The sequence below is a fragment of the Mustela putorius genome, unplaced genomic scaffold (genome assembly GCF_011764305.1).
Source record: "Mustela putorius furo isolate JIRA1106 unplaced genomic scaffold, ASM1176430v1.1 tig00000281_pilon_pilon_pilon, whole genome shotgun sequence".
Classification (NCBI taxonomy): Eukaryota; Metazoa; Chordata; class Mammalia; order Carnivora; family Mustelidae; genus Mustela; species Mustela putorius.
Window position 1 is genome coordinate 32,630,714 of NW_025421343.1, and position 17,042 is coordinate 32,647,755.

Here is a 17,042-nt window from a genome sequence, read left to right on the forward strand (position 1 = left end):
TCAAAGAGTGCTGGGTTCAAATCTCGGCTCTGCCATTAATTAGCCAGGAGCTCTGAGCAAGCTGCTTATCTTCTCTGAGCCTCACTCTTCCTCTCTGTTAGACAGAACTAGCAACACCTACCTCAGAGTTCTCCTGGGAGGAACTGAATGAGGAAAACATATTTGGGGGAAAAAAAAAAAAGAAGAAAGAAAGAAAGAAAAACTAGCAGAGTGTCTGGTATGTGTTAAATGTTCCATAAATGTTGGTGTTTTTCCTTCCTTTCTGGAGAAGAGCTGTCTGGCGGAGGTAGGGGGAAAGGTGGACTCTGAAGACAGTAGGTGTCTGCTGGGCAAGGTGGGGACACCAGAGCCTGGAGCCGTGCAAGAGCCCTGTGGTATGGGAAGGGAAAGAAGGGGGTGCGGGCAGTGGGGGGAGCCGGCCAGGGGCTGGAGTCCACTGCCCTGCTGGGGGACCAGGCTTCTTCCTAAGCAACCTCTGCATGGCCGGTCCCGGGGGAAACAACACAAGTGCATTTTGGCCCATAAGGGAATTCTGATGAGCAACGGGGCCCAGACCCACCTCCTGAGACTTGATACAAGATTCGACGCCAGCTGAGCCCAGGTCAGGCCGAGCAGGGCCAGGTTCCCCTGAGCTGAGCTGACCCAAGCGTGTTTGTGAGTGAAGCCAGAAGACACTGTGACAGGGAAGGACACTCTGGGTCACCTCTGACTGAATGAGTGTGGGGCTGGGTCTCCATCACTCAAATGCCACCTTGGTTTTCATGATGCTGTTGGGAGTGGCAGTATAGACAGAGAGTGGGGAGACTGAGGAAGAGAGTGGGGGCCAGGGGACCACTCAGGACCCCCTAGCCCCAGAGTCGAGAAGGGGAGCTTGGAGCTCCCTTGCAGAAAGAAAACTAGTTGTCTCGTTGGAGACAACTAGAAGCTGGCAAATACTGGCGAAGCAGTGCCGGCGAGATTCTAGAATGGGCTGCTAAGGGGGACTGTCCCCAAGCCCGAAGAATAGGAGCCAGCTGGGAGCCAGCCTGGTGTCTTAAGCACAAGGCATGACATCCGAGGCTCGTTTCTCTCCAGGATTAGTTGGGGGGCCTGGAACGATGCACCAGAACTTGGGAGCACGGCCAGTGACTTCTCTGGGAGCTCTGGTGAAGGTACAGAAAGGCCCATGGAGGCGACTGATGTATGAGAGGGTGACTGGCCCAGAGGATGCTGGGGACCTAAAGGAGGTCTCTGCTGGTGGGCCCTGAGTCCTGCTCGCCCTATTTATCAATGAGCTGGATGAGGAGAGGGAAGCTGTCACCAGCCAGCTGCAGGTGACATAGTATCAGGAAGGCTAGGCCCAGGTCAGCAATAAAGACCCGGAATCTAAGAGATCTAAGAGTCCTCTGGGGAGATATGGACTAGGACTTGTCCGTGAGTCCCTACACTCCACCGCCTCAGGCAGATTGAGAGGAAGGGGGTCACAGCTGCTGCCATCACAGTCTTGGGGTGTCACTGGTGACAGCGCATGTCTGGGGCTAGCAGACAATCAGAAGTGATCTAAGGCTGCGGTGGTCAAAGTAGAGGGGCTGAATGAAGGAGGTGCTGGGCATGACACATGTGGGCTCTGGGCATTGGGTTCTGGGCCCTGAGGGACGCAGAGGGAGATATAATTCTCTGGAGGGTAAAGAAACTGTCAGTCACAGGCTCTGGAGTGTGGCTGAGGAACCTGGGGTGTTCATCCTGCAGAGGACCTGGAGGGGAGGATGAGTGGGGTGTCCAGGTATCTGCAGGGCTCTGGTGTGGAGGGCCAAGGAGCTGAGTTCCGTGTGTCCTAAGGGGAGGTCTGGGACCAACGGGCGGTAACGGGGAAGGTGTTGTTATGGTCAGAGCTGACCCAAGAAGGGCTGGGGTGCTGTAGGAGGTGGGGAGCCCCCAGGCCCAGGGGGAGGGGGAGCATCCCGGTTCTCCTACAAACACCCACAAGGCGAAACCTCCCTGGAAGGTGTGGCTTGAGAAATGTGTGCACCAGAGTACTGAACTCTGGGAGGGGCTGTTCACAATAACACAAAGCAGATTCAGAGTCACCCCTGTGATGCTGCTCCCCTTCCTTCCTCCTCCCCAAAGCTTTCTTGAGCAGCAGAGAAAGGGGTAGAGAAGCAGCTACCGTCCAGGGCACACGGGGTCCCGACCTGCAGGCAGCCTGAGCCTAGGACTGCAGACCCGTGGGCCGGGGCCTGCTGACAAGCTGGAGCACCTGGGGGACCTCTGACACCCCTTCCAGCCCTGGGGTGGGGGGAATCTCTGGCTGCCGATGACATACGCACCTGGATTGTCGCTCTCCCTCATCTGCTTGGAGGGTGGCTCATCAGTGTCCCAGGGCGTGGACTGATTGATGGGTGTCTGCCCCCACCGGATGCTGGTCGTGAGTCCCTGGGACTGATTGTCCGCTTTGGAGATTCCAGGGGCCTGGGGAGAAGCAGAGCAGGAGGGTGAGCGTGGCCTAGCCAGAGCTGCTGCCTTGGGACCTATTCCCTGAGCGGTGCCACGTGGCCAGCGGGCCAGCGGCAGAGCCCGGGCAGGCCCCAAGCCCAGCACCCCTGTGGAGTGGCAGAGCATCTGGGCTTAGTCCTTGTTAGGCTTCTGCTCCAGTCCCAACCCCGGGAGCACCCGCCCGGTGCCTCCCCGGCCGCCCTCTGCAGCTGCTCAGTCCACCTGAACGATGGGGAAGGAAAGCTTTCTGTGCTGTGAGAAGCGAAGCTCCCGCGGCCCTCGGGTCATGATTTAATCACAGCGTCTACGGGCGTGAGCCGCAGACCCTTGTGTCTTAAGCCCAGGCTCAACGCCACTCTGGGCCTGGCCCTTTGACCTGTGAGAAGAGAAGACCGCTCTCCGAAACACCACCGTTCGGCTCCATCCGGTCCGAGGCCCTGCCATGTGCCCCTTCCCGGAGGAGGTGTAGGCAGGGCAGGGGCTGAGACCCGTGTGAGGACAGCCCAGCCCAGGGGACATCTTCCCTGGGACCCTCGGCTCCTCGTTGTGGGAAGGAGGCAGGCTCTCTGTCTCAGGATCTCATTCTCTAACTTAGATTTTTAGATGAACGAGAGGGATGAGGAGAGCACTGGTCTCTGAGCGACAGTCTTGATGGAATATTATATGGTCATTAAAAATCATGTTTACTGAAACGCATAATGAGATGGCAAAATGCTTATAGTATAGTGTTAAATGAGAAAGGCAGGACATAAGAGGGCACAAAGAGAACCTCACATGTACAACGGTACGTGTTGGAGAGAAAAAAAACCAAAGTGCTAGCAGGGGTGTTATCCTCGGTGGGAGGAATATGGGTAACTTCTATTCTCTTGTCTCTACTTGCCTGTATTGCCAGATTTTCTACTAGGGCCATTACCGTTATAATAAGAAAAAAAGAAGAACAAGAAGAAATCCTACAGCATGCTGGAGAGCCTGGGGTCACTGGGATGTGGTGGGGTGGGGGTGGGGTCTCCGCACAGGTGGTTTCAGGAAGTTTCTGCAGTTTCCAGGACTGCAGCCAGAGCCCCAGCCCGGTTTGGGCTCGGTTGCAGGGCAGAGACCCTCTCTACTGGGGACAGCCACAGACGGCCCAAGGGGCCTGAAGGGGCGTCTGCAGGCTTCTCCCAGGTGAGGTCCACGGTCTTTCTGACTTCTCACAGAAGCTGTCGCAGTGAGCCAGCTGGGAGGGCGGTGCCCCCGGCCGGCCTCTGGGAGCAGCAGGGCTGGCTGGGCAGGGGCAGGCGGAGAGGAGGGAGGACAGCACTTATTGGGTCTCGGATGCCTAACGCAGATGACAAACAGCCTGCATGACAGCGGCCGGAGGAGCGGAGCCGGGTCCCGTTAGGACCTGTGGGCTGCACGGAGCTAATGACATTAGGCTGCACTTTCTCTCTGGCCTGCATTTCGGATGCTTCGCTTCTGTGAACAGAGCAGGAAACAGAGGGAAAGAGTGAATCTCCGGAGGAAAGAACAGTTCAGTGGACAAGCTTCCTTCTCATCGGGACAGACGGGAGCTTGGGGTTGGCTGTGGTGGTGGTGGTGGTGGTGGTGGGCGGTGGGGAGGAGGCTGGGGATTTAGCCACACTCACCAAAACTGTGGCTTTTCTCGCATTCTCTAGAGGGCTTTGCAGCGGGCCCCGTCTGTGGTCACCTCCGCATGCCCAGCTTCCCCTGCGTGCTCGCGGACTGGGGGGAGCAGAGGTCGCGTCCCATGTCTCACTCAGGGCCCTGCCTGGGGGTGAGGTTTGAGGGAGGACACTCCAGCCTCCCTGGGCACCCTCTGCCAGGAGGGGGCGCCGCAACCCTTCTCTGCGGCGCCGGGGTTCCTGGAGGCCTCTCAAGCCAGAGACAGGTCTGGTTTGCAGGGTCCTCCTGGGCCTGGTACTTTGGGGCAGGGTCGGGGAGGGCTCTGGGAGCTTGGCAGCTCTGGCCCTACGGCGGCCGGCGGAGGCCACCAGCTGGGTTGGGGTCTCTTCCTCCACGGTGAGTACCAGATTCTGAACTAGAAAACTCCAGGAGTTCCTGTTTTTGCTCTAAAACTGGGGAGTTTCTGAACTTGAAACACTGCACACTTTTTCAAGGGCTTAGTCCCTTGGCTCCAAAGCCTTCCTGGCGGGTCCTTCCGTTACCTGTTTGTTGGTTAGCTGGGTTGTTTGGCAAGCGAGCACTGGGCCCCTGCTCCGTGCCGGGCCCTGCCCCGCGCACCGGGGACACAGCGACTGAGACTCAGCCCTGCTCTCAAGCAGCTGCTCCCAGCAGAGGGGGGGCACTTAGCTCTACGCATGGCAGGCAAGTTAGCCTCCAGAAGGAAGCCGGGGGGCCCAGGGGGAGCCCAGAAAGGCTGGGAGCACTGGGCCTGGCTACCACAGTGCTTCTGCTCGGCTGTGTCTTTCATGACTGTCACAAGCAAGTTCTTATGTACAAGAAAGCCGTTCTGCCGTGAGAAGGCAAACGGGTCTTTCATTTTTCCCTTTAGAAAAGATAAATAAGACCACTCAGTCTGCTCGCACTAGCAACTCCTGAAGCGAGGAGCAACTCCCAGCTCAGAAATTTCTGCTTTTTTTTTTTTTTGAAACAACGAAACGAACATCCCTTTCTCCCCTCCCTCCAGAAGAAACTGGATGCGGTCGTGCATTCTGCCACGCGCCCGGGCACTCAGGTGGGTGAGGGATGTTGCAGCAGGTGATGGGAGTCGGCTCGGCCTGACCGGAGCCCCTCCTCCCTCGAAGGGCTCCAGGCCCGAAGTAGAAGCCTCCCAAGTTCTGGAGGCTTCGAGGGCACCACCTACAGGTCCGTGGCTCCAGCTCCGAACTGAGCGCCCGCTAAGACTTTCTCCCTTGGTCCGGAGTCCCCAGAGGTCTCTGACCTCACCGAAGGCCCTCCAGGTCTCGCCCAGCCAGAGCAGGCCTCCCCCAGTTCCGCTTCTCCCTGCCAGGGGGGTGTCAGCACAAGAATGCCTCAGAAACCAACCCTGAGAACAGCCCAGGAGGAGACGGAGGCAGGGATGGGGGAGGCTCCGCCGGCCCCTCCCATTGCATCACCCGGAACGTCAGTGAAGCCACCCGATGTCTGGCCTTGTGCCAGCATTCCTGGCCATGCTTCTGCTCCCCCGTCCTGATGACACTGGGCAGAAAGAGGCAGATGAGGAGAGCCCTCCTTCTGCCTGGTGCTTCGGAGTGGCCCTCTCTGCCCATTGCTGGGCCGGCCAGACTTCTCTCTGCTTCCCTTTAATGAGATGCTAATTGGATGCATCATTAACGCGGCAGCTTTTAAACCCCGAGCTCTTGTAAATTTTCAAAGGTCACATTTTTACGGCAGCTGACAGCATCCTGCTTCTTTCCGAGACAGAAGAACACTAAAGACCCCGATCCTTTACGGATGAAGCTTTCTGTGAGGCGGAGGCCGGGGCTGAGACGCCCGCTGGTCTGGGGGTAGGAACCTCACCCCATGACAAGCCTCACGGGGCCCCTGGCTTGGGCTGTACCAGCCCAGGTAAACATCGCCCACCTAGTGGTACTGGGGGGCCTGCTGTGCTTGGGGGTGTCTGTGTGGGGCCAAAGGTGGTGCACAATGCAGAGGTGCCTGGCAGAGGGGGTCAGGGGGCACTTTTCCTCTGGGGATTCTCCCGTGAGGCTGCGACCGCCCAGAGGGGCTCATTTTGGCTAGTCGGTCCACTCCGAGGGAGCACCTTTTTCTTTTTTGCACATAGTGCCACAGAGGTGAGCATCCCAGGGGGTCAGGAAGGTTTGAGACAAGATGGGAGGGAGTTGCCTGGGGCGCTCACGTGCCTGCTGGTTCTGGGACCGACATACTGTGCATGCGATGATCACAGTCTCCTCACACTGCCTCTCAGGGCCTGTACGGACCCCGTCCTGGTGGGGCAGCTCCGTGACAACAGGGACCCGGTGTGGTGCCTGGCCCTCTGCAGGTGCCCAGGGAACGAACAAGCAGGTGGCGTCTCTGAGCTCTGGGTCTGGCCAGTGGTAGGGGCATTCCTCACTCCTAGTGCAATGCATGGGGTGTGTTCCAGAAGAGGGGACCGTGTCCACTGTGCGGATGTGGAGTAGCTCGGTGCCCGTGGGAGATGGCAGGCAATGAGCTCCCCTTACTGGGGAGATGAGGATCCAGACTGTGGGGGACTTGTGTGAGGGGCCCCCCAATGTCATCGCCCTGAATGCTGCCAGGGGCTGCTTGGAGGCCTGGCTCTGTCGGCCCCCTCCCACGTGCCTGAGTGGGACGGAAGATGTGGGGTGCTGAGATTGACACCTGCCTCTCCGGGGCTGGGGGATGGCCGGAGGAACCAGAGCTCAGCTTCTTCCACTGTTTGTCCAAGGAGGTCAGAAGAAGGTGACTCAAAGGAGCTTGGAAGTCAGGGATAGCATCCAGAAGGAACGGGGCTGGTGTTGGGCCACAAAGTCTAGGCAGGATTCACCAAGGGAGATGGATGCAGGCCGAAGTCACCACCAAGAACCTCACAGCAACAAGTGCGTTTCCCGCCTACAGACATTTGACAGAGTCAGGCTCCAGAGTCCACTTTAGGGGTTCAAGTGGCCTCCTCTGGGAGGAGTAACGACAATGCCAGTGCATGTGTCTGTCTCCTGCTGATGCTGATAAACCTGCCTCCCCAGATCAGAACCTGTGAGCTTTGACCTTCTTGTCACTTGTGGGGACTGACAGGGCTGGCAGAGACTGCCTTCTGCTGGGCGTCATGAACACGGCTGGGCCCATCCTTTAAAAAGCAATGAGCCTCTTCTGCTCAGGGGACCCCAGAGTCCCCTAGCCCTCACCTCCGTTTAATGGGCTGGACAAAGCTTCCCTGTTCACTGTGGGCCAGAAGCACTGCGGGACCCTGGGTCATAGTGGTAGTCAAGCTCGGCTCCTGCCCTCAAGCCATCTGCACCAGCAGGACGGGACAGGCCTGTCCAGGGACCAGGAGGATGACCCAGGCTGGGAGAGTGGCCGCAGGAAGCAGACCCATGAGGCTATGACATTATGCCAGCTAAGGGCCAAGCTTTTCAAGAGGACTGCCAGGCAGTTCCTGGGCCCCTCAGCAACGCTGCTCAGAAGAATTCCACCAGGCAACTCTGGTCAGCAGCAGACGGTCCAGCCAAGACCTCTCAGAATCTGTGCACAAATCTGTGAGGTACTTGGAGATATTGTTTAAAGCCACTAGAAGAAAAAAGTCTACTGTGTATATTGCAGAATAGCAAAAGACCAAAAAAGTCATCTGCGTGCTGCTCTCGACATATGAATACGACAGTTCTGTATGTATCCTTTGTGTCCACAAAAGATGCCTGCCGCTTAACTCTAGTGGGGACCAGGCATAAAGGCTTCAACTAAAGCGAGAGCAGCGTCTCCCTAAGCACACCCCAGCTGGGTTGGGGCGGCGGGGGGAGAGGTCTTGGGTGAAAACAGACAACCCACAAGGAGGACAATAGCAGTGGGTAACCCAGAGCTGACCCCACTCTGAACTTGACCTGCAGCCTTGGTTTTGCCTCACGACTTCCCACAATTTCCACCTAAATTGGAAAAGACAAGCATTGGCTCTGTGTTTTGAAGGCCCCTTCTGACGAAGGACTGCTGTTGTTGTGGCCTGAGCACCACCCCCGGATGTTGGGCATCGTCTCTGACTGCTCGCACCTTGGCCACACCACCCCCTTCTCCCAACCTGAGGTGGGAGCCAGAGAGCTTGCTCTGCCAGCTTCCCTTGAAGCTAGGTTCCAGGCATGGGCCCTGCTGCTCAGACACACTTGGGGGAGGTTTTGGTTTGGAAGTTGGGCAATGTGGGGAAGCCAGTCCAGCTCGGAGCCTACGGTCTGCAGAGGTTGGTGGCAGAGACCCACGGATTTGGGAGCACGCCGCTGGTTGGAGGCACACTGACGGTAGAGGCCCTGGGGTCCCAGGAATAGCATCCACTGTGAAAAGCTGTTGTTGCCTTTCCCTTTTTACTCTGGAAGGTTCTCAAGGCTCCTCTGAAAACAGCCAGAGTCGGTTCCCACCCAGCTCCCAGCAGAAGCAGATCTGCTCAGGGCCCTCGGATCACCAGGTCCTGGGCTACCGCTGGGGATCCCATCACAGCTGCGGCTCGCACAGCAGGACAGGCCACTCCCTTCAAAGAGTGGTTGTTTCTTCTTCTCAGCATCCCTGCACCTGCAAGGCATTGAGGTTCTTCACGGTGTCTAGCCCACCTTTGGGGGCGGGCGGAGACAGGTTTAAACTATTCAGACCCGTATACTGGGGCTTGAGTGCTGGAACCTCCCCGGGGCTCTTGCACCACAAAGGCAAGACCCTAGGAAGGTGATTTTTACTTGAAGAATGGTATTCTAAGGTTGGCCATTCAGGTTTGGGGAGGAGCTATTTTGGTGTCTGGGTTTTTTAGATTATAGCTGGTGTTTATGCCTAGGTTGTTGGCTTTCTGGGACCGGCAGGCTGTCAGTGAGAGCTCGGATGCCAAGGTCACACAGTGGAGCGCCGACCACCTCTAACGTAGGGGTTCTCCAACGTGAGTGCTCGTGAGTATCTGGGCGTGTGTATGTGTGTTAGGAATCCAGGTTTCTGAACCCACCCGGAACTTCCGATTCAGTAGGCCTGGGGCAGGGGGACCCTGAGTCCACGTGGTGGTGTAACAGGCCGACCCAGGGAGGAAGGTAGTCTTTGGACCTTACTCTGGGGAGCGGTGACAGTTTGGATGTTCAAGGTTGCAGGCGTGTGGGGAACCTAGTCGTGGAGGCTGCTGGCCAGATGCTAAATGGGACAGATTTCTGGGTCTTGCTCACGCGGCTCATGGGAGCCGGCTTCTTGGTGGCACCATCTCCACGGACGCCTGGCCCCAGCCTTGGTTTCAAGGGGTCAGAAGGATGTTTTGTTAGATGCTAAAGCTAGAAATGCGTGGCCTCTGGGGAGAGCATAGGACATTTATGGGTCTCTCAGTTCTCATTTCAGGACTGCCACCGAACTACAAACAAAAGAATCATCACAGCTAAATCCCCACACAAGGCTCGGGGAGGCTCTCTGGAGCCCCTCCTGCTCTCATTCATGAGGATGCCCTCTCTGGCCCCCTGGACCCAGGCCGGCGCCCTCGGCCTCCCCTTCAGAGCACCGCCATAATATGCTCCAGAGACCGCTGAAATTTCTAATAATACTAACCAATGATGTGTTAAATTGAGACACTTCTGGCTCGAATGCCGGAAACTGCATGATGGTTTAAAGGACCAGTGCTTACCTTTCTCTATCAATTTGCTGCTAAATTACTGCTTTTGGAGCAACTTACAGAAAAGTAATTCTTTATTTAAATTTTAATTTCAATCTTGTCATTTTAAATATATATTCAGATTCCAATCATATTACAGAATATGATGATGTCTCTGGGGGGCAGGTGTTCCTGCCGGCAACCTGGGTGGGGGGTAGGGCATGTGTTGGGGGAGGGGCAGGAGAGCCTGGTAAGGAGGGAGTGGCCCCTGGGGACAGCTCGGCGAGGGCAGCCCAAGTGCTGGGATGGGAGATAGAGCTGGAGGCCAGTGCTCTGCTTCTAACCTGGCCTTGTGACCCCAGGCTTTGTTGCCAGCAACCATTGATGCCTTCCGGCGCCTTCTCTCTCATGGGGCACCCCAAGGGCCCAACAAGACCAGCCGTAGACACACACCAGGCACAGATGGAACGGGCTGCCCGGACTGCCGCCATCTTTACGGCTCACATGTATTGGGCGCCATCTACATGCCAGGCACGGGCACGACGTGATTTCCTTCCACGAGGAGTTCCATGATTTTACCTGTATTTTACGGATGACAGTAATTGGGCCTGGAGAAGTTTGATCATAGCTAGTGTAGGCCAGACTCAGGCCTCTTACCCATGTCTGTTCTACCCTTAGGCCGTCGGAAGTGATCTGGGGTGGCTGGAATGTTCCAGGCCACCGCCTCATAAAGAGTTCAGCCATGTCAAGGCTGCACCCACCCACCCCGTTGGGGTAACACGGAGACACCCGCCCCTGGTGCTCTGAGTACCAGCCATGGCCTCCCCTCCCCACACCGTATCCAGCCCAACGGAGCCTCCTGCTCAGACCCTCCTAGCATACTCTACTTCGCTCATGTCTCCTATTCCCTCAGGCCACACACCCTAAGCCATCGCGGATGTGCTTCCCCAAATGCTGCCAGTGCGGCCTTGACACTGTCTGGGGGGGGGCCCGTTCTTCTGTCTCAGAGCAGGGCCATATAGATACCTCCCCTCTCTAACGTGGATGGTGCCGCGGGGCCCACCTTCAAGTCCCTTCTGTCTCCAGCTCTCCCTCTCTCAGCAGCCCTTCCCCTGGGCTTTCCAACCCAAGACCTGAAAACTTGAGAACTCGTTGTCTGACCACCTCCCCTGCCACTCTAGCATCCCTCTGCCTTCCTCTTCCACGCTGTGCCCTCCGTGGGTTTCTGGACGTCCCCCCTCCATCCGCCCCCCGAGCTCTGCCCAACCCTGCAAAGTACTGTAGCCATCGTCTTCCTCTGGCTTCCTCCTTCCTCCTCCTTGAAACTCTCTGCCCTTCTGTTTCTGGAACGGTGCCCTTCCTGGTTTTCTACCCAAACGGCTTCTGTGGCGATCCCCGGCTTCCCCTCTCGTCAGTCCTGCGACGTGGCCCTGCCCCAGGGCTCATGCCAGGTCCCCTCTCTCCCTCTCTCAGGGCTGTTCGGGCCTTAACGTCTCCCATAATTATTTTTCTGATAGGAAACATCTGCGAGGTAGCCCCTGCTTTCGATAGAACCCAGCTTCCTATAGTACTCTGGAAGTACATTTGCTTTTTCCTTTCCCCACATCAAAGTCTATACCTTGGAGATGTTTCTGCTGAAAGTGCAGCTCGGATGGCTCCCCTTACAGACGTGAAGCAACCGTGGCTGGGGCTGGGTTCGGCACTGTGCTCTCTCGTGGGCCCTGTCTGGCTCCCCAGCCCCTTCCCTCCAGCCCCCTGCCCCCACGGATGGGCCTCGTGGACAAAAGACATGATAAATCTGGCAGAACCTTACAACTCAAAGCTTTCAACTTGCCTCTAACAACTTTCAACTGAAAACTTCTTAGTCCCATTTCCAAGTTACTTTTCATCCATTACAAAACCCACAAAATTTTCAAAGGGGCTTTGAAATAAGATCACCTAGAAAAAAAAAAAAAAGCCCATCACAAATGAAAGTCTTTGAAAAGAAAGAGGCCCTTTCCTGTGCTTCAGTTCCCTCTGATATCAGTTTCCCTTTCATTCTGCTGAAAGGTACAGGGCAGGCCTGGCCCTCAGCAGACGCCTGTGATGTGAGGATGCGAGTGGCCCAGACGGACCGACGGGGCCGAGGAGGAGCGCGCGGGGCACCTGCTCGCAGAGCTGGGATGGACCTTTCATCGCCCCCCTGGCAGCCGTTGCTCCTTGTAACCCGCGTGGCCCCCGCTCAGAGGCCCAGCGGCCCGGCGCGTTCCCGCTCACCTTGGCCTTGGTGCCGAGGCAGCTCCCTCCGGCGCACAGCGACCCGTCTTCATTCTTAACAGCGAAGTGGGCGGGAAAGAAGGCTTGGCCAGAGCAGCCTCACCCTGGCCTTTGATGGGACATTTCCCAAATGCCGGCCCCCGCAGGCAGGGATACTCCGGGACCCACCCCTCCACCTCCCAGCCTCAGAGCCGGTGACACCCCCATCCTCCCCAGGGTCAGCTCCACACTCACAGAGGCACAGCGGCAAGAGCCGTTTCGGTGCCTTTGTCCTTCTCAGATTTGAAATCCTCAGTGAATCTGGGGAGAAGATCCTCTGTGCCAGTGTGCGGTGTGCGGCTGAGCCGGGAGTGGGTATGGGGCTACCCGTGCATCCCTGACTGAACTATGTGCTGGTCCGGCCTGGCCCTCAGAGGCCTGGACTCTGAGCACCCAATATTGATCCTGGACCAGGCTCCCAGGCCTCCTGGAGATGGTTCCCAGCCCCTCCAGGGGACACAGCAGGCTCTTTTTGGGGCCAGGGACTGGGCTGGCCACTTTGCCCCTTGACGCCCTGCCAGGCCCTCCCTATCGGACATTTGGGGAGTAATCAAGCCTGCCTTGGGTGCAGGACTCGCCCTGGAGCCAGTAAGAACCCCAAAATGAGTTCCGGCTGGCTGTCTGCACCTCCCCCTGGGGGTCCTTTCTTCACCAAACACCTAACACTCCTTTTAAAACTCCTGTGGTCTACCCTTCGAGTCGTGGGCCTCGGCAGAGGATTCCTTACCTTTTTCACACAGACAAAGGCCCGCCGGGGAGAGGGGACAGTTCTGAGTTCTGAAGGCCTCTGCCGTGTGACTTGCACAGCCGACTCTCCGAGCATGAAGTTAACTGAGAGCTCGGCAAGGCGGTCCTGACACAGACATCTTTAGCGACCTCATTAGAGCCTTAACAAGAGAGGGGATTGTGGCAGGGTCGCCCCAAGGTCAGGCGGGACAATGAAACAAACAAGGCAGCACAAATGTCCCCGTGAGGCAGCTCCTCAGACGGGATGGCACCGCTGAAGGAACTGAAACAGTTTCACTGCTGGGACTTCAAGACTCACTGATGCAAGTCAGCACCCGAGCTTGTGTCTCGGGACTGGAGCCTAGGTTCTGACGTGGTAAGGGACCGACCAGCTCTGCGGCGGAATATTCCAGAAGCATGCAGGCACTCCATGAACACCTTCCCAGCTCTCTGGCCCTCTCTCTTTCTCTCTGCTTTCTGCTTGCTCAGGCTTTCTGCCACCATAACAACTGGCAGCCAAGCACGGCCCTGAGGGAGAGGAGTGCCCTCTGGCCACAGTCCAGCTCAGCTCCCTTGGTTCAGAACTGAGGTGGTTTGAGTGATTTTTCTTTCTTTTTTTTTTTTTTTTAAGGAGGTGGCATTGTTCAGTACCAGTCTGTCTCTTCACCGAGCTTGCTGGATTTCTGTCCCAGCTCACTGGAGGTCCAGGTGCGGGACAGAGAGTGCTGGTGAAGGGAATGGGAGTCCCAGGGAAGCAGCTTTCTCGGGGCAGGTTGAGTTTCTCTTCCTCAGCCTCAGGAGTGACAGTGGAGGAGGACCAGGGTCGCAGGTGACCAGAGCAGCAGAAGGCCCCGGCCCTGCTCTGTAAGGGGCTTGCATGACCACGATTCTGTCTCCCAAACTGCTTGGACCTGACTCCGCATGGGGACGGCCGAGGGAACGCACGCAGGGCTTGCCGCCTGTGGCTGTTCGCTGCGGATCCCTGGGTCAGGCCAAGGGGTCCCGGACCAGCCCCCCTCCACCGATGCCTCAGTGGGGGCCCAGGCTGCCCCGTCCAGGCTGCCTTCCTCTCATCGCCGAGTGAGGCCTCCACCCTGCCCTGCCCTGCTCCCTGGCTACCGTAGCTTCGTCAGTTCGTGCTGGTGCTCATTGGCTTCTGCTATATCGTTCATTCATTCATTTACCCCACACTTACTGAGAAACTACCCCGTGCTAGAAGCACAGGGAGGAACAGTCTACGGCCTTGGAGAGCGCACCGGCTAATGGCTAATGGTAATTAAAATGGTAACAGCCAACAGCTACTGAACCCTTAGGTGCGCCACTTTCTACCCTCAAGGCCAGGAGTAGTTTGAGACCAAGGTCCGGCCGTCCGTCTGTTCTGTACTGACACAACTCAGGATGCCATAACAAAATACCATTGGCTGCCTGATGTAACAACAGAACTTCTTGTGCTTCTGGAGGCTGGAAGTCCAAGGTCGGGGTGTCAGCATGGCTGGGGTCTAGTGAGAGCTCTCCTGGGTCTGCAGATGCCTGCCTTCTTGCTGAAAATTCTAGTCCCTCTTCTTATAAAGACACCGATCTCTTCATGGGGCCCCACACTCATGATCTCATCTTAATTTAATTATCTCCAGAAATCCTCATCTCCAAATGCCATCACAATGAGGGTTAGGGTTTCGACAGACAAAATCTGGGGAGACACGGTTCAGCTGATGGCTCCTGCAAAGCATGGACGCAAGGATGGTTTAGAAGATGCTGGCCGGCTGGAGAGAAGCTCGGTCTGCGGGCTGTTTCCGGGCTGCACCTTGTCCACCAGACCCCGAGGGGTGGGGGGTATTTAATAGAGGGACACCCAGGGGCCTGACCAGCATACGGTGGGTCTGCCCATAAGCCTGAGCTCTAATTTTCTGACGGTTTGCTTTTTTCCTCTCACAACATAATCTCCATGATCTCTAGTCTTTCCTGAACGCTGTTGAAAGGCTTGTTGTATTTATCTCCGGAGAATCCGCCGTGCCCCTGTGCAATTTTCCATTGTCATGGTTCATTTTAATTTCCTCTAAGGCTGTTGGCCACTCTTGTGTTCAGAAATAGCTTGTTCCACTTAATAAAAGCGCTTAAATATGCAGACACGAGAAGTTTCCTTTGCTTGCTCCTAAATAACATAGTGAGTGGAGCGAGTTCGCGTTCCCTGCCTCGTGCAGTGAGGCTGAGCGCACGCCAGGTGGCTTCCCGGGAAGGAGAGGCTTGGAATGAAAGGTGCAAGGGTAGAAACAGAATCCAAGAATTTCTAGGGGAAACCCAGCCAGCCCGGACTCCACACATTGCCATTGTCTGGCTGGCAGCACGCCTGCCTCCTGAAGCACCTTCCCCCTCCAGAATGATCGGGGCTCTGGGTTTGAGGCCTTCTCCCCCTCCAGCTTACCCTATGACCTTGCACAAATCAGCCCCTTGGAGCCCCTGCTTCTTCACCTATAAAGCTTGCGTGGTCAACCGGCTTCTAAAGACTGATTTCGGTGAAGGGCAGACGTCCCCTGTTTCCAGGAGCTGGCACAGAAGCAGGGACAAAGGAAAGAGCTCACGGCATTCAAGAAAGGGCAGCTGTTCGGACCTGAGGGGACTCAAGAATGCAAGAAGGAAGCTGTGCCCACGGCAGTCTTTCTTCTGCATCATTTTGCTCTGGGCTCCTGGGGCCAGAGGATCCCCCACAGGATCCTCTGGGGGATTATGGAGAAAGGACAAAGGAGAGGAAAGCAAGCTGAATCTGAATTCACACACCGCACCTGTGGGAAGCCTGGTTGTTTGGCCACGAGACCAAAGCCAGAGCACCTCGGGCTCTGGCGGCAGTTACTCCGAATTGCAGGTCAAGGTTTTGGGGCTGTGTTGGGCTTGTAGCCCCAGAGAGCCAGGGGCAGAGTCGCAGGGCACCCTTCTTTGGCTTAACGAACAACGCTTAGGAACCATGAGTCTTAGGATGAGAATAGGAAGGAAGAGGAGTGAGTCGCACGGACTTAAAATTCCTGATGGAAGGGCAGCTCAGGAAGCCAATTCCTACCTAGCAGGGGAGGGGCTCAGCAGGATGTGGAAGCCTCCTGGCCCTACAGAGAAACCCCAAGCTTAGCTCTGGGATTGGGGGTGCTGGCAGGGCTAGAAGTGCCATTCGCCCAGGAACTGCTGTTCCTGGGAATCACCTCCGGGGCAGAGGGCCCTTCACTCCTATAAATACCCCCAAATAAGCCCGTCCTCTCACTCGCCTGCATCCAGGGTCAAGCTCTGACATCCCAGTTTATGCACACACGCGCGTGCACGCGCGCACACACACACATACACACACACTCACATCTACTGACACACGCATACCTTCTCCACGCCCGCACAAACCCACACGGCCTCAACCTGTGTGGGCTTCGGGGGGACTCCAGCCCCCACAGGGCAGGAGACGCTGGCAGATACCCTCTGCTTGCCCCCAAAATCTTTTCTTCTCCCACAGCTCTGCAACACGAGTCCCCCGTGGCCACTTTGAGCTTCCCTCCCAGACACTTTTTCCTAAATCAGCTTCCAATCTGACTCATTTCAGTTTTAAAACAAGAAAACATCAACAAACACGATGGAGGGGAACAGATGGTAACAATTACAGGAGGGAGAAAACAGAGCCATTCCCTCTAGAAGGGGCAGGCAAACATATTGTCTCCTGACAGTGCATTGCCCCCCAGCTACCACTGTGTGAACCTGGGGGCTGGGCTCCCCAGAACTGTCCCCACCTTGGGGCACAGGTCAGCCCTGGAGGGGCTGTGAAGGCCTCGGAGCACCACAGGGCAAGGCCTCCCTGAACCAGGCAACAGCCTGGTCTCCAGGGAGGCAAGTCTGGACGTTCCTGCAGATTCCAGGCCACCTCACAACCTCTGACGTCCTGTCTAAGGTCGGAGATGTGGGTGAGACGCTTCCTCCCCTGCTGTGACTATGGCGGCAGGTCTCCCCTGCCAGAGCCCTGAGGGCGGGACAGGGTCTCTCACCTTGGTGGGGAGGGCCAGGCCGCCTGGGTTCAAAGGCAAATCCTGACACTTACAACTTGGGTGGGCTGAGCCGAGCTAATGGACCTTTCTGTGCCACTACTTCCCTAATAGGGATGATTCTAAAACCTACACCACAAGAGTGTGAATAAATATATGCAAAGTTCTGAGGACCAGGCCCAGCGCACATGGACGTTGCATGTGCAAGCCGTCTTGTTGTTACACCCCTTGCAGACAGCCTGCTTCTCATCAAGGTCTGCCGAGTGGAGGGCATTGCAGGAAGGGGAAGCCATGCCCCGAAGGTAGGGCCCAGAGGACAA

The 17,042-nt window shown here is 56.8% G+C and overlaps 1 protein-coding gene across 3 annotated transcripts in view; it reads right to left on the reverse strand.

Moving 5' to 3' along the window:
* KLHL29 (kelch like family member 29) overlaps positions 1–17,042 on the reverse strand; it is a 297,199-nt gene that overhangs the window by 58,919 nt on the left and 221,238 nt on the right. For all 3 annotated transcript variants that reach the window (XM_045079323.1, XM_045079322.1, XM_013052954.2), the window contains one exon: positions 2,307–2,448. In XM_045079323.1, coding sequence (XP_044935258.1) covers positions 2,307–2,448 — 142 coding nt within the window. The remainder of the gene's footprint in view (positions 1–2,306; positions 2,449–17,042) is intronic.